General features: G+C 43.0%; 3 protein-coding genes and 1 long non-coding RNA gene across 4 annotated transcripts in view; 2 read left to right on the top strand and 2 right to left on the bottom strand.

The window, feature by feature from the left end:
• LOC109484662 (spliceosome RNA helicase DDX39B) overlaps positions 1-3,576 on the top strand; it is a 10,015-nt gene extending 6,439 nt beyond the window's left edge. Inside the window, exons 7-11 of the mRNA XM_019788010.1 lie at positions 1-83; positions 477-586; positions 949-1,093; positions 1,681-1,828; positions 2,768-3,576. Coding sequence (XP_019643569.1) covers positions 1-83; positions 477-586; positions 949-1,093; positions 1,681-1,828; positions 2,768-2,784 — 503 coding nt within the window. The 3' untranslated portion in view covers positions 2,785-3,576. The remainder of the gene's footprint in view (positions 84-476; positions 587-948; positions 1,094-1,680; positions 1,829-2,767) is intronic.
• Positions 3,577-3,754: 178 nt separating this feature from the next.
• LOC109484621 (asialoglycoprotein receptor 1-like) lies at positions 3,755-4,358 on the bottom strand. Its single transcript, XM_019787968.1, has 2 exons — positions 4,022-4,358; positions 3,755-3,834 (listed from the first exon to the last, which is right to left on the bottom strand). The coding sequence occupies exons 1-2, from the start codon at positions 4,278-4,280 to the stop codon at positions 3,818-3,820; spliced, it is 276 nt and encodes a 91-aa protein (XP_019643527.1). The 5' UTR covers positions 4,281-4,358; the 3' UTR covers positions 3,755-3,817.
• Positions 4,359-6,291: 1,933 nt separating this feature from the next.
• Positions 6,292-14,412, top strand: LOC109484690. The gene is made up of 4 exons (XR_002141084.1): positions 6,292-6,388; positions 6,577-6,606; positions 6,838-6,888; positions 14,364-14,412. It is a non-coding gene; the product is annotated as an uncharacterized LOC109484690 (long non-coding RNA).
• Positions 14,413-18,395: 3,983 nt separating this feature from the next.
• On the bottom strand, positions 18,396-20,504 carry LOC109484362. Its single transcript, XM_019787614.1, has 5 exons — positions 20,333-20,504; positions 19,876-20,082; positions 19,615-19,766; positions 18,898-19,084; positions 18,396-18,418 (listed from the first exon to the last, which is right to left on the bottom strand). The coding sequence occupies exons 1-5, from the start codon at positions 20,502-20,504 to the stop codon at positions 18,396-18,398; spliced, it is 741 nt and encodes a 246-aa protein (XP_019643173.1).
• Between the last annotated feature and the right edge of the window lie 251 nt (positions 20,505-20,755).

The raw sequence follows: 20,755 nt of genomic DNA, 5'->3' as shown, positions 1-20,755 counted from the left end.
TCCAGCAGCACTACGTCAAGCTCAAGGACAACGAGAAGAACCGCAAGCTGTTCGACCTGCTCGACGTCCTCGAGTTCAACCAGGTGGGGAAGTCGCTCTGTTTCGGTTGGGTTTGTGTACATGCTTGTCCAGACACATAACAGGTCCAGGAAGGTGGGCAGAATGATAGGTCAAAATGTCAGACCAAGCTAAAGGACTACAAGCTGTTCGACTGCTTCAATGTTCTCAATCTGTGTTGGTAGCTAACATTTTAGTTCAACCAGGTGGGAAAGTAGCTCTGTGTTTGATAGTTTTTGGCGGGCTTGTGGGATTATGGACAAACTATTCCACATGTTACAGGAGGCCCATATCCAAATATCATCACACTCACAGTCAGTTACCTGCTTGCCAAATCAATCATAAACAAAAGATCATCAGCAAGATGCTGCTATGATTGGATGATTAACTATTTGTCCTGATTGTTCCCCCCCCCCCAGGTGGTGATATTTGTGAAGTCTGTGCAGCGTTGCATCGCCCTGGCCCAGCTGCTGGTGGAACAGAACTTCCCTGCCATCGCCATCCACAGGGCCATGGGGCAGGAGGAGAGGTGAGCTCTATAATACGAACTACTTACTGATGTACATGTTCAGTGAACTAATGAGTGTTTGCCTTGAACTTTAAAGGTGGTTTGTCATACCAAAAGCTTGGCATAGACTGCTTTCTCTGCTTTAACTTTGCCTTAAAAAGTGTCAGGGGTGTGAAACAAAAAAAAAATGAGGGTGGGTCTGCTAGGCTGTCTACCCAGATTTAGTTTGTTGAGACTATCCAATACCATGTAGGAGCATCCTATTCTGGCTGTCAGTTTTTGGCTTCTTTTGACCTGGAAGATTGGCAGGACTATGCATTGCAAGCTGTCCTAAGTCCATGTAGTTTGAATTCTCTGTAACGTATTACGAAAACCCCATGCAGGCTGAAACGGTACAACCAGTTCAAGAACTTTGAGCGGCGTATCCTGGTGGCAACTAACTTGTTCGGGCGAGGCATGGACATCGAGCGCGTCAACATCGTCTTCAACTACGACATGCCCGAAGATTCCGACACGTACCTGCACAGAGTAAGTTCCGTTTTCTTAATTTTCTTAATGAAATTTCTTTTTTTTTCCCCGTATGTTAAGCGAGTGGAATCAGCTGCCGGGCCCAGTGGTGAGGGCACCGACGGTAGAGGCTTTTAAGGCCAGGGTAGAAGCCGCCCTGCCTTAACCCGTGTACCGCTTCCCCCCCTCAGTGATACCCCCCGTACAGGGGTTGTTCGAGGGTACTCAAAAAGAAGAAGAAGAAATAAGTCCCAGTCAGATGGGACATGAAGCCAGAAGTTTGGTATTTGAAGAAAGCCTCGTCTCAAGGACATTAACTATCCCACTGTACTTCTCAAAGAGAATAGGTGTTTTCCTGCAGTGGTTCAAACCTTACAGTCTGGTCTTGTGCAGCTTGTACTTTTGTACAAAACTAACTTGTTATGCCTGAAGTCAGTTGACCAGTTATGTGAAGCAAACTATAAAACTTTGCTGTTCCCAGTTTGCGTGTGTGGGACATGGCAAAAGGGTTTGGCCACCATGTTTCCAATCAACGGTTATTATCAACCAGAACGTTTTCTTTTGGAGTTGGATGGTTAACTTTGTTGATGTTTTGCTGTTGTTTCTAGGTTGCGCGTGCGGGCCGTTTTGGTACGAAGGGTCTGGCCATCACGTTTGTTAGCGACGAGAACGACGCCAAGGTGCTGAATGAGGTCCAGGACCGGTTCGAGGTGAACGTGTCAGAGCTTCCTGATGAGATCGACATCAGCTCATACAGTAAGTAGGATAGCACATGGGCAGCGAGAAACATGTAACGTATTGTACATAGCACATCGAACACCACTCTTAAGGTCATATTAAAGGATGATATCTGTTCTACATAACTTAAACATCCAGATTTTTGTAAGGCACAGTATGTTCTTCCCACATGCTAAGAAGTGTGAATGTGAATCAAGTAAATGCATTGAAATGCTTTAGACTCGAATACAGCAGGTGCAAGAATAGTTAAAGACTCCATATTAGGTCCATATTATACAGTTAAGATTTTATTGTTGAATAGTTGTTTTTAGAGTTAGGATTTGGTATCATAATAATTTTCATTAGGAATTCAGGATTCAGGATGACAGATGGAACGTCATAGAAAATGAGGTTGAAGATAACCGAGTAACGAAAACCAAAGTTGCAGAAGTCTGAAATCACTAATAACTTACTCTTGCCTGGAGAGATGCTCCCAACAAGGTGGCCACTGGAAGGAGGACAGGAGAGCAGTTGTGGTAGAATTGCACTAGAGTGATTTGTTGATTTTGGACATCAAATCACTTCAGTGCAGTTCTTCCATGGCTTGCACAAGGCAACGGACGTTTTTCCACCACCAAGTCTGAACAGAATTCAGGATGTTTTCAAGACTGCTAAATCTAGTTGCTGATTTTTCTTGTAGTTATTTTTTTATTATCAGTCATACTTCTGTTATATAGGAGGATAGGGAAAATAGATCCTGTAGATCTAGATTCAAGTTTATTGACATCACACACAATAAGTAGGGTGCACGATACTTTTAATTTTTCTCAATTCCAGTTGGAAAAGAATGTAAGCTTACAGAAATTTCTCAAAACCGACACAAGCTACAATTACTGCACACTTTTATATCCTTTCCCTCTTGCTTTTAGTTAAAAGAATGTTTAGAAACATTCTAATCACTTCTCCTCTTTGTTCCAGTTGAGGCGAATCGTTGAGCTGAAGTATCATCCTACAACCACAGAGGTGCATAGTTTGTACGCTGCTGCAATTCATGAAAAGATCAGCAGATGGCACTCATCATCAGCACAATTGCATGCTCATGTAGTGTAGATACAATCTTTGACCAAGAAATACTGTAAAATTTCCACTCTGGCTTTTTTGTCAAGCTCATGTCGTAAACACGGTAGGTTAAGTTTCTTTGTATTCTCAAAACTTGAGGAAAAGTATCACAAGTTTGAGTTTGTCAGTTCTTGTGATGTAAGGAAGTATTGTAGTCTTGTAAGTTTTGCCTTTTTTCTTTATTGAGATGTATTTTTAGCGACGGGTTCATAATTGTCTTAACTGTCTTTTGCTCTCCAGAACTTTCTGTATCATCAACTTGAAATGCATAAAGCTGTACTGTAGTGGATGATGGCAATGTTAAACATAAATCTGTGAACTAGCGTATTATTATTCACTATTATACAAGGCATGACCCTTGTCTGTCTCATACATACATATATATAATGGCCAACCCTGCAGCTATCCTTGATGTCTACCTGAAAGAGTTGTTACCTTGTTTTATTGTCCTTCGGTTTTAGCCAAGCAACCCGTGAGTGTGAATGATTCCAGAGGCGATACAGGGTCTGGTGTACCCAAGCCTCGAAAATTTTAGTCTGTGAATTTTCTGTAAGTAAGTTTTGATGGCAAGAACATAACTGATCATGTACAAAATAGGTGGTAGTTTCCATGGATGAAAACTGTTGTTCGTGTGTTCGATTCAATAAATTTCTCTGTTCCACGTGAAATTTTCTGTTTCTCGATTTTTGGTAGTGATGTGTTTGAGAAAAGTTGAATGTGCCTTAGATGACTTTAATAATACTGAAGAAACACTACAGAAATACTGAAGGGAAAATGTAAAACATACTAGAGGACAGAAAAGTCTATTTTGAATACTTATAATACTACATCTAAGTCGTCTTGACACCAGGATGCTGGAACCCACGTTTCATAACTGGAACCGGTGCCACTTACATGCATGGCGCACTGTTACTTGTCTGGAGCAGCTATAGGGAAAATGAATTTGAACTTTTTATCGGTTTACACAAAATTTATCAAGATGTTTTAGTCAATACTACATGATTACTGAGCAAAGTCAGTGCTACTAAAACAAACGTATACTTTAGCTTGGTGTAGTTGTCAACTCGATATGTGTGCAGTGTTTCTGAAACAAGCAAGTGAAATGATACGAACCTGATGGTGACACTTGGCAGATGAAGTGCACCGTCTTGCCACAACGTGAAGCATACCAACAGTCGTCAGCTTTCTCGTACATGGCGCAAGACCCCGCTAAGATGTAGGGTTCACGGGGTGCCCACCGGTTATAGCCGGTCCCCAGAGCGGTGCCGTCCATCCACACCCACTTGTCCTCTTGTCGATGTAAGCCGAACCAATAGCGGCCTTCCTTATGTAGGGAGACGAGAAAGGCATTGATACCGGCGTCGCGGGGCATGGCGAGGGTGCCTCCGTCAGCCCGACAGGTCTCGACCGATTCGGAGAACGTATTCCAGGTGTCGCCAAAGGCTTTGTAGCAGATTTCCCCGAAGTTCTCGTAACCGTCGGGACATTTAGCTAAAAAATTAGATATACCCTTAAGAATTCAAACGTAAATTATGATATATGTAGACCCAGATGGAAAATAATCTTGGCCTTGTTTCTCTAAAGAGATGAAGGGTGAAGTATTAATATAACTGGCCTCTGATATCACTGACAATAAGGTCATGACTGTAAAATGTACATTTATGTACTCTCCAAGCAGAGGTTGTAGGGGAATGATCGTTAGCTTTTTATATATGGCCATTAATCCCACCTGTCGGTGGCTGGCGACCTTCTTTGGCTAATGGATACTGCCTGGCGAATTTGATTATGTCTTTTTGACACCGAAAAGTATCTGCTTGGAGATTACTTTGCGTATTAACTGGCCACAAGTGAATGATACATTCGTCAATGGACGCCTGACTAAGAAAAGCGTTTCAGTGATCATATCATGACCGACAGTTTCCTACCAGTGACGTTGGTCGTAGCGTTGTGCAGATCTTTCTCACTTCCAACCAGCCTTTCCGACACGTTTTCTGTTCGTCCCATTGCCTGTAAATAAAATGACATGCTTTACAACCATGTTTCTGAATGAATTGAGGCAACGTAATTGTAGGTAGCTCACTAAGATTAGCATTCCTTGGTTGTGATGAGTCATGGGAATTTGTTAAAATATTGATAGAAAATTGTCAATCCTCCAAAGATTTCTTCTATGAATCTGTTTAATGAAGAGAATCTTCTTCACACCTGTTGCCGTTGCATCCCTCCGGAGACGTTTGCCTTGATTCCGGTTGTCTTCTGGTCGAGCTTGTTGCGTGACAGCCTCAGGTTCGACACAGTCAAAACTGTAAAAAGGCACAAGGGCACCATATGTTATGATGATAAGAGAAGCGGTAATTTCTTGCCTGTATCATTACCTACAAGCGGAGTTTTTTTTTAATTGGAACCTCACTTATGAAAGATGGTAACTCCCAGCATACAGCAGATCAGAACAGTGGTCGCCACAGCGTAGTAATTTCTCAAATTCTGCTTATTTTGATGTAGCATGTAATTCAGCATTTTTAGAATCTAAATTGCTGTTTTCCAATGTCGCGGATGATTTTACCTATCAAGGAATTTCTGTATCATTATATTATTCAATACAAACTGTTAGCAGATCAAAGTGTGTGTTAGTTAAGTACTATTTAAAAGTGAAGGGCACATGCCAATGATTTTGTATACTTGTATATATGATCATATATAGCTGTCAATGCAACTTTACATGACTGCATTGCCCCTGAAGCAAAGCTAATCTCCAAGCAGATCCCTTTCGGCGGTGGCAAAGCAGTATCCATTAGACAGAGAAGGTCGCCGGCCACCGACGGTTGGTGGGGGCGGTAGCGATAAAAAAAACGCCATACAGTCGAAGGGCCAAGCATCGAATATTCGATTCCACTTCCGGGTTTTTCTAAAACCAGGCAGACTACTCTGGGACCGAGAACGGCGGTGGTGCGTGAACGAGAAGCACAGGTTAGCCTCCGACTTTTACCCTTTCACCCCAGATATAATCAAAACAAAGCCGGTTATGGCGGTGCAGTCGTGCTGACGGAAAGATAAGGATCAATTTGACATGTTTTTTTCGGCTCATCTACCGATAGTTTACTTCTTATGACGTCTTGAACTTTTCGGTGTGATTTGGGGGGTGTTTGGGGGACACTGACTTCTATTTTGGTTCTGCGCTTTCACCCATCTTTTCGGCATCCAATTGTGGTACGAAAGTAGAGGACAACTGTTGTAGAAAAAGCACAGAAAGTTTCGTTTGGGATCATAAACGGGGTGTTAGGTAATTGTTGACAAACAGGTAGTGATTTTCTGAGCACAGACGTAGGTAGAAATCACCCAGTTCTTTTTTCGAAGGCAGGTTCTATTTACGAGTAGACCTTATTTCTTGTGATTAATTTCAAGAATTTTGTTTCCAGATGCACCGAGCAGTTGGCAGCACGGGCAGATTTATTATGACTAAGCACCACATGACTGTTAACTTAGGTTAGTACTTAAGTTTGTGACCTGCCTATGCACTAGATGTTTATAAGTTTACGGCTTTTACTCCATTTCTAAATGTTGACTTTTTTGCAATTACAGTACAATAAAATTGTGAACATATACTTATTCTATAATTCTTGGTTCATCACATTTTTTATATCATATCTCGTGATGTTACTGTTTTCTATCAGTTCAAGTGTCAAGAGTGGAAGGCATCTTTGGTGGGTAAAAGTCAATGTTCTACTTTTCTTTATAACACAACACTGTTTACTAATACTATATTTGACATAATTAAAGGGCTTATTGTAAGTTGATATCTCTTTACTACCTGAGACGTACTGGCTTTTTAATATAAATTGTATATGTAGGTAGGGGTTTGATAATAGGGATGGTTACTAACATAAAAAAGGGATCCATTGGTAGGGGACTAATCTGGGATTGTACCTTTGCAGAATAGCTGATGATCAGAGTTCAGACTGCCACAGACTGCCCCCTGCCATAAGGTATGTATCCAACATACCATTCCTTATCATGCCTCGTCCAAAATGTGTTCCCCATGTCGGTCCATGTAGTTCTGTCTGTCATTGCTGCAATTGTATGTTAGACCAGGATCATATTCACCACGCCACTAACTGGGACAAGTCAATACAGGAAATCTTAACCAAACATCATTTGTCATTGGAGTCTTGTCTGTGCAACAAGTGCAAGTGTGTCTTTTTCCGCAAAAACATCGATGAATCATACACCCCAATAAGAAGTCAGAAAAAACCAAGGAGACAATGTGCTGCACCACAGTGTGATAACTGTTCAACACGTGTATTTTCTGTTACCGACCTCAACAACAAAGATGTCTTAACTTCTGTACTTAAGACACAAGCAATCAAGGAGGATGAGATTTATCTTTGTGAAGTTCACTTCAAAGAGCTTTACTTCACAGAACGCACAACACGATGCTCTCTGTGCAAATGCTCACTTCGCAGTGACAGAACCAAGGCTCGCAGCTGTGATGGGCTGGATACTGAAATCAGTCTGCTGAGTGAAAGTGATGTTAGATTGAAGAGCCTTTCCTCCACTAGCATCTTATGTAATACATGCTACTGCTATGTATCAAGACAAGCACATTCAAACACTGTGCCACTTTCTGTAATCATTGAGCAACTGACATCTGACCAAAATGCAAAACAACAACATGCAGTCACAATTGCAGCCAGGAAGGTCTGCATTGAAGTAGGGAATCTTTTCCTTCAAAACAAGGCATTGCTGTTGTGTGATGCATATGAAAGCTTTCTTGTGCACTTGGAGAGAATTAATGATCTGAATAATGAGGACAAAGACAAGGGCAAGATGAATTCTCAGTGGTTACTTTCACACTTAAAATGTGTGTTTGGAACATCTTTGGTGACATTCAGAACAGAAAGTTCAAAAATGAGCATATTGCTCATGTTTCGTAAAGGAGAGGTAGTTCGAATGCTGCATAGTGCGCTGCACGATGCGAGAGTACAGAAGATGAGGCACTGCAAGGAGAAGGAAGATCTACGTTCAGCACAAACTCAGATGCCTGGTAAGGAGTCCCACCTTGGCACAGAAACAACAAAGGCCCAATTTCACCACATTGCCCTTGAAATGAATGCAATGGTGCAAAGTACAGCAGCATCGTTTGGTGAAAAATTTGTTCAAGACCCCTCAAAGCTAAAGCAAATGAAGTTAGACGACATTGTGAAGGATGTACCTCCTCAACTCTACAATCTAGTTCATATCCTTACTATGAATAAGAAGGAATTGGCTGATCTCGCAAGCAATGATTTCAACTGGGATGTGCCCTATGCTTGCCTCCAAGATGAATCAGTGAACTCTACAGTAAGACATACCAGGAGACTGGTTTTACTGCTGCAGTTGTTATACGTATCCAACCCAAGGTCTAGCTACCCATGGCAAGTACTTGTGTCAGATGTGGTAAGTGCATTCTCGGGGTCAAAGAAGCTAATGAGCATAATGAATCACATGGGCTACTGTGCATCACCTGAAACACATGAAAGATTCATGGAAAATGCCATCTGCCAACAAGACCGAAAAGGGTACCTTTCTGAGCTATCTGACAACAAATTTACAGTTATTACTGTTGACAATATTGACAAGGCCCAAAGACATGCATCAGTACGCGAAGGTGTTGAAAGAACTTGGCATGGGACATCAGTGATGGCCGTCCAGCCAGACCCAGTCAATTTGTTGGAGTTTGGACATACTTCTGGAATGCTGGAGACCACTCATGCTGTGGCATGCGTCCAAGAAGATGAGTCAAGTACCACTGATGTTGTGATGGGCAACCAAGCAGTTGAGTCAAGTACCACTGATGTGTGATGGGCAACCAAGCAGTGAGTCAAGTACCACTGATGTGAGGGCAATCAAGCCAAGTCAAGTACCAGTACCACTGATGTTGTGATGGGCAACCAAGCAGTTGAGTCAAGTACCACTGATGTGATGGGCAATCAAGCCAAGTCAAGTACCACTGATGTGATGGGCAATCAAGCCAAGTCAAGTACCACTGATGTTGTGATGGGCAATCAAGCCAAGTCAAGTACCACTGATGTTGTGATGGACAACCAAGCAGTTGAGTCAAGTACCACTGATGTTGTGATGGGCAACCAAACCAAGTCAAGTACCACTGATGTGATGGGCAATCAAGCCAAGTCAAGTACCACTGATGTGTGATGGGCAATCAAGCCAAGTCAAGTACCACTGATGTGATGGGCAATCAAGCCAAGTCAAGTACCACTGATGTGATGGGCAATCAAGCCAAGTCAAGTACCACTGATGTGATGGGCAATCAAGCCAAGTCAAGTACCACTGTGTGATGGGCAATCAAGCCAAGTCAAGTACCACTGATGTTGTGATGGGCAATCAAGCCAAGTCAAGTACCACTGATGTGATGGGCAATCAAGTCAAGTCAAGTACCACTGGTGTGATGGGCAATCAAGCCAAGTCAAGTACCACTGATGTTGTGATGGACAATCAAGCAGTTGAGTCAAGTACCACTGATGTTGTGATGGGCAACCAAGCCAAGTCAAGTACCACTGATGTGATGGGCAATCAAGCCAAGTCAAGTACCACTGATGTTGTGATGGGCAACCAAGCCAAGTCAAGTACCACTGATGTGATGGGCAATCAAGCCGAGTCAAGTACCACTGATGTTGTGATGGGCAATCAAGCCAAGTCAAGTACCACTGATGTGATGGGCAATCAAGCCAAGTCAAGTACCACTGATGTGATGGGCAATCAAGCCAAGTCAAGTACCACTGATGTGATGGGCAATCAAGCCAAGTCAAGTACCACTGATGTGATGGGCAATCAAGCCAAGTCAAGTACCACTGATGTGATGGGCAATCAAGCCAAGTCAAGTACCACTGATGTGATGGGCAATCAAGCCAAGTCAAGTACCACTGATGTGATGGGCAATCAAGCCAAGTCAAGTACCACTGATGTGATGGGCAATCAAGCCAAGTCAAGTACCACTGATGTGATGGGCAATCAAGCCAAGTCAAGTACCACTGGTGTGATGGGCAATCAAGCCAAGTCAAGTACCACTGATGTGATGGGCAACCAAGCCAAGTCAAGTACCACTGTTGTGATGGGCAATCAAGCCAAGTCAAGTACCACTGATGTGATGGGCAATCAAGTCAAGTCAAGTACCACTGGTGTGATGGGCAATCAAGCCAAGTCAAGTACCACTGATGTTGTGATGGGCAATCAAGCCAAGTCAAGTACCACTGATGTGATGGGCAACCAAGCCAAGTCAAGTACCACTGATGTGATGGGCAATCAAGCCAAGTCAAGTACCACTGATGTTGTGATGGGCAATCAAGCCAAGTTAAGTACCACTGATGTGATGGGCAACCAAGCCAAGTCAAGTACCACTGATGTGATGGGCAATCAAGCCAAGTCAAGTACCAGTACCACTGATGTTGTGATGGACAACCAAGCAGTTGAGTCAAGTACCACTGAAACCCCCTGGACTGTGCCAGATAAGAAAGGTTTTAGAACAACCATATCTTCAGTTAAAAAACCTCGCAGGAGACTGTCCTTTGATGTGAGAGGGTCTTCCTTGGATCAATCTCAATATCAAGATGCATCCTTGCCAATTGCTATTAGACAGGAATCGGTGTCTTACTCTGACTTCACAACCAACCTAGAAGAGGTGAATGCAGCAAGTAGATGCGCAGAGGATATATTTGTATACATGGTAGAGAGGTACTGCCAAAGGGAATATAACCTCAACACCACCATTCCCAGTCTGAAGGCCAAGCTTGCCATGGAAGGTAACCAGGATGTCCATCAATCCAGTATACAGTTTCTTGACATATTTGATTTGCCATGTGATAATGAAGACACCATGATGCATGTACTACATCAAATAGCAACAAACATGGAGATTCCAGACAAAAGGAAAAGTCTGATTCTAGTTGGAGATGGCAAGACATATGATCTCCTATGGAAAGTGAAGAAGAAATATCCTTCAGAGTTCAATTGGGCTTACTTCTACATAGGAGACTGGCATGTGCTCAAGAATACACAAGAGGTGATGATGAAGATTTTTTGGGACAGCGGGCTGAAGGAGCTGGCGCAGGAGACACATGGCACAGGAATGTGTGCAACATCGATTGGCCTCTGCAAGAGTTTCAGAGGAACTCATAACTTCCTTATGAATGCCTGGGAGGCAATGTTTCACCTACAGCTTGATTCTTTTGTAAAAAGCCAAGACAACATGGATGATGTACTACAAGAAGTATGTAATGTATTAGACACCCTGAATGGATATGAAGGAAGACGCTTTGAGGGCATCTCTGCAACAAGTTTCCTGGTAGAACAAGCATCCCTTGTCTCACGGCTCAAACCACTTGCACAGGAGTTCCAGTCATGGCGAAAAGAGGCAGCAGAGAAGGACGACACCTTCAGATTCTGGGACAGATTCATACACCAGGAGATGATGACATATGCCAACTTGTTCCTGTCCATACGGAAAGGCGACTGGTCACTCAGATGTCATGCCATTAAGGAACTTGTGCCCTTGATGTTTGCATTTGACAGGCACATGTATGCAAAGTTGCTACCTAAGCACTTGGAGGATATTGCCAGGCTTCCAGCTCATATGCTGACAGCTTTTGGAAAGGGAGGGTTTACTGCCAACATTGGAGGACACAACATGTCGAACCTAGGCCTTGACGAATGTCACGAGATGACAATCAACAAAGATGTGAAAGCTGTGATGCAAGGAGTACATCCACAGCGAGTAGGCAGACTAGTAAAGTTTCTGCCGGTGAGAGCCTCTGTGCTAAAGAATTTGCTATCACAATTGCATATGGAAGCATGCCCCATGTCGCAGAAGGCCTATGCGAACAAAGCACTGCAAGAGGATATGAAGCAAGTAGTGAAATACTACAGCAAGGCACGTACAAGCAGAGCAAAACCATTTGACAAAGTTCAATCGCGTCAACTGATACACATGTTCTCTGGTGAGGAAGCCAGCAATGTCCAACAGCATGATATGATGTCATATAGACAGATAGGCTCTGAGCTATTCAAGCATCATGTTGAGACAAAAATTCTCAACAAGCCTTCAGCAAAGCCCACACAACGGAAACAAAGGTTGCACACTTTTTCCAAACGGAAGACTTCCTGCAGCAAAGTAAAACGTATGGAGAAACACACCAGAAAAGTTCTCTCTTTCTACAAGAATCTGCTTCTGGAGTCAAAGAGGAAGGGAAGGCCAGTGAGCATAGAGGACCTGGGACCCTGTTCTGAGATTCCCAGCTCTCTAGTATGTGAGGAAACTGGATTGCCATATAAAGGAAACAAGGCAAATGCCACAAAGTTCTATGAACGGCGATACACAGATATCATTACTGACAGACTACCAGTTGGTTGGAGCCCTGACTGTGTCATCATTGAGGGCATGAATATTATGTTCAGGAAACCATTCCCATGGAACAAGACCTTTCTGCAATATGCCAAGAGTTTATACATCAACATGGTGATGCCATTTTTCTGGCGGGGAGTACATGAGTGCCACATTCTGTTTGACAGACCAGAATATGACATGCCTATACCAAAGGATTTGGAGCGACAGCGGCGAGACTCCCAGGATGAGCAACATGTTGGTGACCCAACAGCATCAATGCCCACAACAGTACCCACACTGACACATGACAAGGAGGTGCCCAGGAATTGGCAGGAGTTCATGGCATTGCGCCAAAACAGGAACAGTTTGGTGAAATACCTAGGCCATGCCCTGTTGAAGATCGCACAAGAATACGCAAAAGAAGATGCCGGTAAGAAAGTAATTGTCAGTGGGTGTTTTGCAGACGGCAAAGCATTTCTTGTACAGAACGGAGAAGTCTTCGAGGAGAAGGCATTGCAAAGAGATGATCCCGAAGCGGACACCAGAATCTTCCTCCACACCAACTGGTCAACCTCTCAGAAGTGCCTCGTGCTGTCAAAGGACACTGACGTAATCCACATCGGATTGGCTATGCCACTTACGAAAGACGTAATAGTCCAGTCACATTGGGGAGAGGAGTCTAAGTTCGTTAACATCAACAACCTAAGAGCGAGGATTAGCAGTGACCCCTCCCTTACAACTCACCCTGAAGAAGAGAGGCCTCATCTGTTTGTTCTGCTGTTTATATTGTCTGGATGTGACTATACAAGTTTTTTCCGAATGAAAGGTAAAATCAGCTTCATAACTACACTTCTGGAGCACTGTGAGTTCATAACTGGACACAGAACACACAGAGGAAGCCTGCTTGACACAGAGGAAGACCCCAAGGGCATCCTAGCCTTCTTCAGGCTCATTGGTTGTTTGTATTACAAGTCCTGTAAGGCTGCTTTCCTGCCTGGCTACGAAACTCCACAACATCTTTTCAACTCTTTGGTGGAAAGTTCAACTAGTGATGAAAATGTACACAGCTTGTTCCTGAACAGAATCCGTGAGGCTACATTTGAAACAGCAAGATATGAACACGAGTTACTACCCTCCGAGGATGCACTTAAGTTTCACTGGAAGCGCTGCATGTGGGTGTGGAGGTTGTGGACATCAGCAGGCAGCCCCACTCTTCATATTGGAAATGTTGAAGAGTATGGGTGGTACCTCACCGAAACAGGGATAGCAGTCCAGTGGGAAACCGAAGAAAACATGTTGAAGGTCAGGGAAAGAATTGGAAGACTGTCTGCCCCCGGCTGCAAATGCCGGGGGGGATGTGTGGACAATAGGTGTCGCACCTGTCGGAAGAAGGGCAAGATGTGCGGAGAGAGCTGCAGGTGCTATGGCTGTCAGAACCGTGGGGAAGTAGGCGGGAGTGAGCACCCAGGACACGATTCTACATTAATGGAGCAGGAGCTTGAGGAGGAAACAGTGAATAATGCCGTAAGGCAGAGATACCTGCATACACATGTTTCATTGAGACAGCATTTGTCAATGTTGTGTTTTTCAAACATTCCCTTTTACCATGATTACAGTTTTGTTTACAGCATTGTTTACAGCATGAAACATTTATGCATATAACAGTGACATTGCATTTTACATTGTTGTCTATATGTTCATGTGTTCATAAGAATTGAAGTATGTCTAGGTTATGGTGTTTTCCTACCTGTTTACCAAACAGTTTTGCATTAATTTGATACCAAAAGTGTTACATATGAAAATGACATCAGAGCCTTAATTGGCATCAGATTTTCAATACCTTTGTTTTCTGGTAGACTATGATTTTAGGATGAATCAAATTTCAATCTTCTTAGTTTATGGGCTGTTCAACCTTTAAACGGCAAACTTACTTTCATTGTATTGTCTGACATACTTTTTTTAGGTTCACCCCCAGTTAGAATGATGATAATGTTTTTCATTGTTTCATCTCTGAATGAATGTAATGAAGCTACCTTACATTGCCATATAAATTAACCGTCATCTTTTTTGTGTGTCCACCAACAGATGATCATGAATGACCTTACTGATGATGATGATGAGGAGGAGGAGGAGGAGGAGGAGGAAAGTGTCTCCATTGATCTTGACGCAGATTGGAGATCAGACACAGAAAGTGACAATGACTGAGGTTAGAAACTGTTTTTTTTTATCCTCATAAGGCTTTGTTATCAGGCATTTTTATAATCTTTATAATCATTATTGGTTTTCATCATTGGTTGTTCTTTTTGTCACCTCATGACAACTTAGGCAATGATTAGATTGCATAATCCACACAGAAACTTGTCTACAAACATGCAGGTATTGTCGACAATTCAATTGAATGCCATACTTTATGTACTTCTATGACAGGAACTGTAGGATGAGACCCCCCCCCCCCGACCTGCATGAATGGCTACTGATGTGGACAGACACAATTCGGTCGGGTGAACTACGACCCAGACACTGTGAACACGTTCGAGCTTACGCTGACCCTGAGAAGAGACCGTGCCGCGTGGCTGAACTCCCTACAGGCGCTCCTCCCTTTCTCTGGGTGCTCCGGACAGAAAACAGTCACACTGAGCTCTGGCTACAAGCTGGTCAAGAAGAAGTTGTACCGCCTCAGCCACAAGAGAAGTGAAGTCATAGAGTATCCTCGGTAACAAGGTTCTTTGGGAAAATACACTGGTTGGACAGTCTGAAAGACACTGTTCGGACAGTCTAAAAGGCAGTTGTTGATTGGACAATGTGAAAGACTTGTGTTCGAGTTATGTAAGAGTCTGTGATAGGTCAATGTGAAAGGCTGTGATTGGACAGTGTTGAATCAGCGAAGTTGAGATTGGTCATGACATGCTCAGGTTAGATTACGAAGGAAGTGCTAAAGAGTGGCAGCTGAAAAGTGATAAGACAAAATATTGTCTGACTGAGACGTAAGCTTCTTTGGTAACTTGCTGTAGCCAAGCATTGATGATTTGATACTTGCAATATACCCTAGTGCTCTGGTCCATGAACGGACAAGTGAAAAAGGCAGCTAAGAGTGCAAACTGCCAAAATAGTGTTAAAAACTCATGTGATGTCTTGACATAGTTGTCAGTGTACAGCATTGAGATAATTTAAAATGTTTAAAAAATTAGTGGCCAAACTGCCAACGCAAATGCAATATCACATGGCAGGTCTCTGTGGAAAGCTAAGCTCCGAGGGCGGTAAAGCTTCCAGGTATGATACGCAGACTGACCTTTTGTTGTATGTTTTACAAGTTTTTGTTTAGATTTGTTTTGTTTTGTTACGTTGGCAACAGTTGAGCGACCATTTCAGTTACTTGTTAAATATGAAGCTGGCACTTCATGCAAAACAAACAAGTGAACGAGTTGTAATGGTGCATTCTGTAAGTGGATTGGTCACATCAGTGACAGTGCTCCTCCTGTTCATACAGCTCTTAATTAAGGTTGTGCGAGGAAGCTTTGGATGAATGTAGACTTAAGATTACATATAGGTGAGACATAAGATATGTATAGGTGCAGGATTGTGGACTTGGCTGGCTCCAAGTACCCTTCACTGTACCTGGGGTGATGCGATCTTCGTATTTCCTTGTCAAAGAACAGAAGGTCTTAGGCATGGAATACGATAAAGGGGACACACCCAGAGTTTATATAGCATATTTTGGTTACTAGATGTTATAACGTAGATTCTCTAGTAAATAAATGATTAAGATTACAGTCCATTTACAAGTATATATGCTGCTGTAAGTTTTTGTAATGTTAAGTTTACTCACTGCCATATACATGGGCCTGATATGTGTATTCCAAGCCTTGTTGTGACTGTGAGGTTATGTTATATGAATACCTTGTTAGAAAGACCAGGGTTTTGCTAGCAATAACAAGGAGGGTGAATCAAACCACCTTGGCAATGCTGAGCATGCATTTGAATCCATTTTGACAGGAGCTGTTTTTCGAGTTGAACCTCAACTTTTCAACCTTGAGGAGCAAGACATTCTTTGCTGATTTCCGAATAAAGACCATTAAACGGAATTTTGTTGTGTTGTCTTGAAATGGCAATGGTAGATTTACACTTAGCCACAAAGGTCATTAACAATGCTTGAGACAAGTGAGATTGCCCCTCCCAGATGTACTATACATGCCTTCCAATGTGATCTGGCCTGTTGCCCATCTTCATTTCCTTTGTGGTTACCCTCTTCAGTACCTGTTGCCTTACCCTTTCCTCTTTGTGGTTACCCTCTTCAGTACCTGTTGCCCTACCCTTTCCTCTTTGTGATTACCCTATTCAGAAGCTGTTGCCCTACCCTACACCTAATCTCCAAGCAAGACACTCGGTTGGTGTTCCTTATACAACAGGCCAACTTGCTACCATGGCCTGGCCATCATAGCGTTTTACCCCTGAAGAGGTCTGCTTGGAGGTTACCCAACACCTAGAAAATAGCGAAGGGTAATTTGTTAGTGCCCAAACCACAATGCCTATAACCCCCACAAATTGTAGTCTCCACAATACAAATAGGGAGATTACTAGTACTGCAAGTAGCCACCATAGCATTTATTTGCCTTCCTACACTGAGATGAATCCCCTGGCTAGCCAGACCCTATTTTTGCCGAATTCTACTATCTTCTACAGTACATTTGTACTCTCTAACGTCTCTCTCTTTCTATTACTAAAAAAAGGGTCTTACTCAGTGCTTTTTTTTACATAGTACATTGTCCCCTATATAGATACAATAGGTCTAATTCCTTATTACATAAATGACACAGAACCCCCCCCCCAGTATTTTTTGTATCAGTCTTTTTTTGACAAAAATTTTACACACAGATTTACAAATACATTACCTTCGACCAACCAATACACAGATTAGTCTAGTAAGAGATATAAACCAACCTACATGGCAAATACCACTATACTGGCACAGACCTAAGTTATAGCTGAAGAAAACAAACAAAATGTCAGGAAAAAATGTCATATAACAGGCCCAATTCTTATACACGTTACATATCTCCATATAGTTTTGGGGCCATTTTTTAATCTTCAGTTCATAAAACTCAAATCTATTAAAGTGAAGGAAGTAAAAAGTGAATAAGAACATGAAATGTGTGTGTGTGTGTGTGTGTGTGCGTGTGTGTGTGAAGATGAGAAAATATACACAATGTCAAATTCATTTGATGCAAAGAATTTGTAACAAAGTTTAACAAAGCTTCAATCTACTTCATCTGCTACATACATTGTGTTTTTAAATTCAATAGTAACCGGTACATTTTTTTTGAAAGTTCAGAAAATCTAGAAGTCTGTAGACTAACAGATTGTATTGAATACACATCTCGGTGTTAACTAGGTGTGAAAAGGGTTAATCCTCGTCGCAGGTTTAGATAAGGACTTAATCATCGTCGCAGTCTACGGTCCGACGCATTGAAAGACCTCCGACGGGTTTGTAAGGCCTCACGCGTTTGTACGCCCCGACGCAATTATAAGGTCCGACGCATTTTAAAGTCCAACGCAGTCTACAGCCCCGACGCAATTATAAGACGGCTGAGAGCAATCAGACGACATACTGTATTGAATGTTGGCATTCTAATCGTCCTTATACATGTCCCTATACACCACGGTTAACTCACATTGGTACCTTCCTTCTCCGTATCTGTCACCAACGTATGTTTGAAACATATATTTTAGTTTAAACAGCATAGCCATGAAAGGTTCAATGTCAGATGGACGTATAATGCGATTCGTTCCTTGGGTCACCTTCACTTCATTCACGTCGGTGCGGCCAGTCATAAACATTTTGTGAAACAGTAGACATATGTAGTGATGAAGCCTAGACTTGTTATACCGAGGATTTTACGTTTAACCATGGTTTAACTTGTCTACTACAGCGATACTAACAGTACATGTGGCGCACGGTTGCTGCTGAACGACCGCGTTCCACCATGGAACACAAAGGGCGCTGCGGTTTGAATGGTGTTCATCTCGTCTATTTTGGTTCTGCGCTCTCTCCCATTAAAAACGGTATCAATCTATATATCAAATTAAAGCTCAGATTTTAGGGAATCAGCACACACAGTTTCAAGAGGGATCATCAATCCTATCTGCCGAAAGCAACCGTACAAACATGGCCGTAAAATTAGCAGATTTCAACGCACAACTACTACAACTTTTATTCATCTCTAACAAAAATTTTGAACACGGTCGGACTCGTCAAAGCCTTGTCCTTTAGCATGCCAAACTTCAAAAGGAAACACCGAGCCATGTTTTTACTACGCGCGCAAACGTAAAGGGTGTTTTCACGGCGGAAGCGCCCCGCGTCAAAAGCGCGCTTTTACAAAATAAGCGTGTTCTAGAGCATTGGCCCTTATAAAAAGCTAACGATCATTCCCCCACAACCTCTGCTTGGAGAGTAAAACAAAGCATCAAAGGCTTAAGCTTGTAAAATAGAACGAACCTGATGCTTTCACTTGACAAATGGAACGTGCCTTGGTGTCACAAACATGGCCAAACCACATCTTGAGCATGTACATAGCGCAACGTCCCGATTCCATAGAACGTTCACTAGCTCCTTCTCCCCAACCGCTGTAGCCGGTCCCCAGAGCGGTGCCGTCTATCCACTCCCACTTGTCTTCCTGTCGGTGCAGGCCGAACCAACGGCGGCCAATCTCATCTAGAGAGACGAGGAAGTCGTTGATGCCCTCGTCGCGGGGCATGGCGAGGGTGCCTCCGTCAGCCCGACAGGTCTCGGCCGATTCGGAGAACGTCTTCTTGGCGTCAAAGCATTTGTAGCAAAATTCAAGATACTTCTTGTAACCGTTGGGACATTTCGCTAAAAAATATGATATGAAAGATATATATATATTGACATACCTTTCAAATTAACGTAAATCATGATATGTTAAGACCCAGAGGCAAAATCATGGTCGCAAGTGAATGATACATTCGGCAGAGGTATGGACATGGGACTAAGAAAATTCCAGTGATCATATTATGACCGAAAATTTCCTACCAGTGATGTTGGACGTAGCGTTGTACAGAGCTTTCTCACTTCCAACCAGCCTTTCCGGCACGTTTTCTGTTTGCCCCATTGCCTGTAAATCAAATACCTTGCTTGAAAATCATGTTTCAAAATGGATTGAAGCAATGTCATTTGAATTCCTTAATTTTGATAAGTCACATTACCATACCAACGATTCAAATTCGTTAACATATCGATAAAAATTGTCAATCCTCCAAGATCCTTTAAACCTTCCATCTATGTTATGAAGCTGTTTAATGAATAGAATCTTCTTCACACCTGTTGGTGTAGCATCCACCCTGAGACGTTTGCCTGGATTCCGGCTGTCTTCTTGTCTAGCTTGCTGACTGACATCTTCAGATCCGACAAATCATCAGTTGTCTTCTTGTCCAGCTTGTTGAATGACAGCTTCAGGTTCGACACAGTAACAACTGCGTGAAGGCACGAGGGTTCCATGATATGGAGGAAAACGAACCGGTAATTTTTTTGCCTGTATCATTATCTACGTATGGAAAAGGTTTGTAAAAATTGAAACATCACCTAGAAAGATGGTAACTCCCAGCAGACAGCAGATCAGAACGGTGGTCACCACAGCGTAGGTTTTCGACGTGGCGCTGGTCCAGACTCGGGACTGACCAGTACCAGGGCTCCTCATACCGACCCCTGGGATGTACCCAGCGATCTCAGCAGAGGCAGGTCCGGGGTCGGCGGCTTGGCGCTTGTCGTTAGACTTAGGCCCGGACGAACCTGAAGGATGTAGTCAGTATCATGGGTTTATGTAGAGAAATATCGAGACTGTCGCCCGGACAGAGATTAAAGATCAAAACGAGAGGATAACAATGAACAGTATGGTCAGGTTTCTAACGCCAAGCACTCTAGATTTAGAAAAGTGGAAAAAACACATTGCGGCGTTTCAAGCAAACCTGGCCTCTCAGTGTCTCTGGTGCCAGCAATTATCAAATCCTATTTGCTTCTGGACTACTGCAGAGAACTTTACCTGTCTCTCCAGATACGACTGAGGCTCCCGGTGCGGGGTTCAGGCCAGGAGCCCTCCTCACAGCCGAAACTGTCGGTGGAGAGAGCGTGCAGGGTTCCTCGTATACGTTGCTGGCATCATCGCTGCAGGTGCTGTAGACGTTACAGGCCTCCTTGTAGACGTTTTCCTCCATCGCAGCGCAGGTAGCCGTCTTCTCGCCACCAACTTGTTTACCCGAAATGTAGCGTTTCAAACGTTCAACAGAACTTATGCCTTTTTTCTATGTTCTACGCCTTCATTGATCCTATGGTTTCATGTTCAAAAAGATTACATGGATATCGTGGATTACATCAACAGAGATCTAGACAGACGGGGTTTTGTAAGAAAGACGTCGACGCAAAGAACTCCAACTTTGAGCCGCTCGGAGGCTTTTATTTCCCTCAC

The sequence above is a fragment of the Branchiostoma belcheri genome, unplaced genomic scaffold (assembly GCF_001625305.1).
Source record: "Branchiostoma belcheri isolate BF01 breed outbred unplaced genomic scaffold, Haploidv18h27 scaffold7, whole genome shotgun sequence".
Lineage (NCBI taxonomy): Eukaryota > Metazoa > Chordata > Leptocardii > Amphioxiformes > Branchiostomatidae > Branchiostoma > Branchiostoma belcheri.
This window is presented reverse-complemented; position numbering and strand designations above follow the sequence as displayed.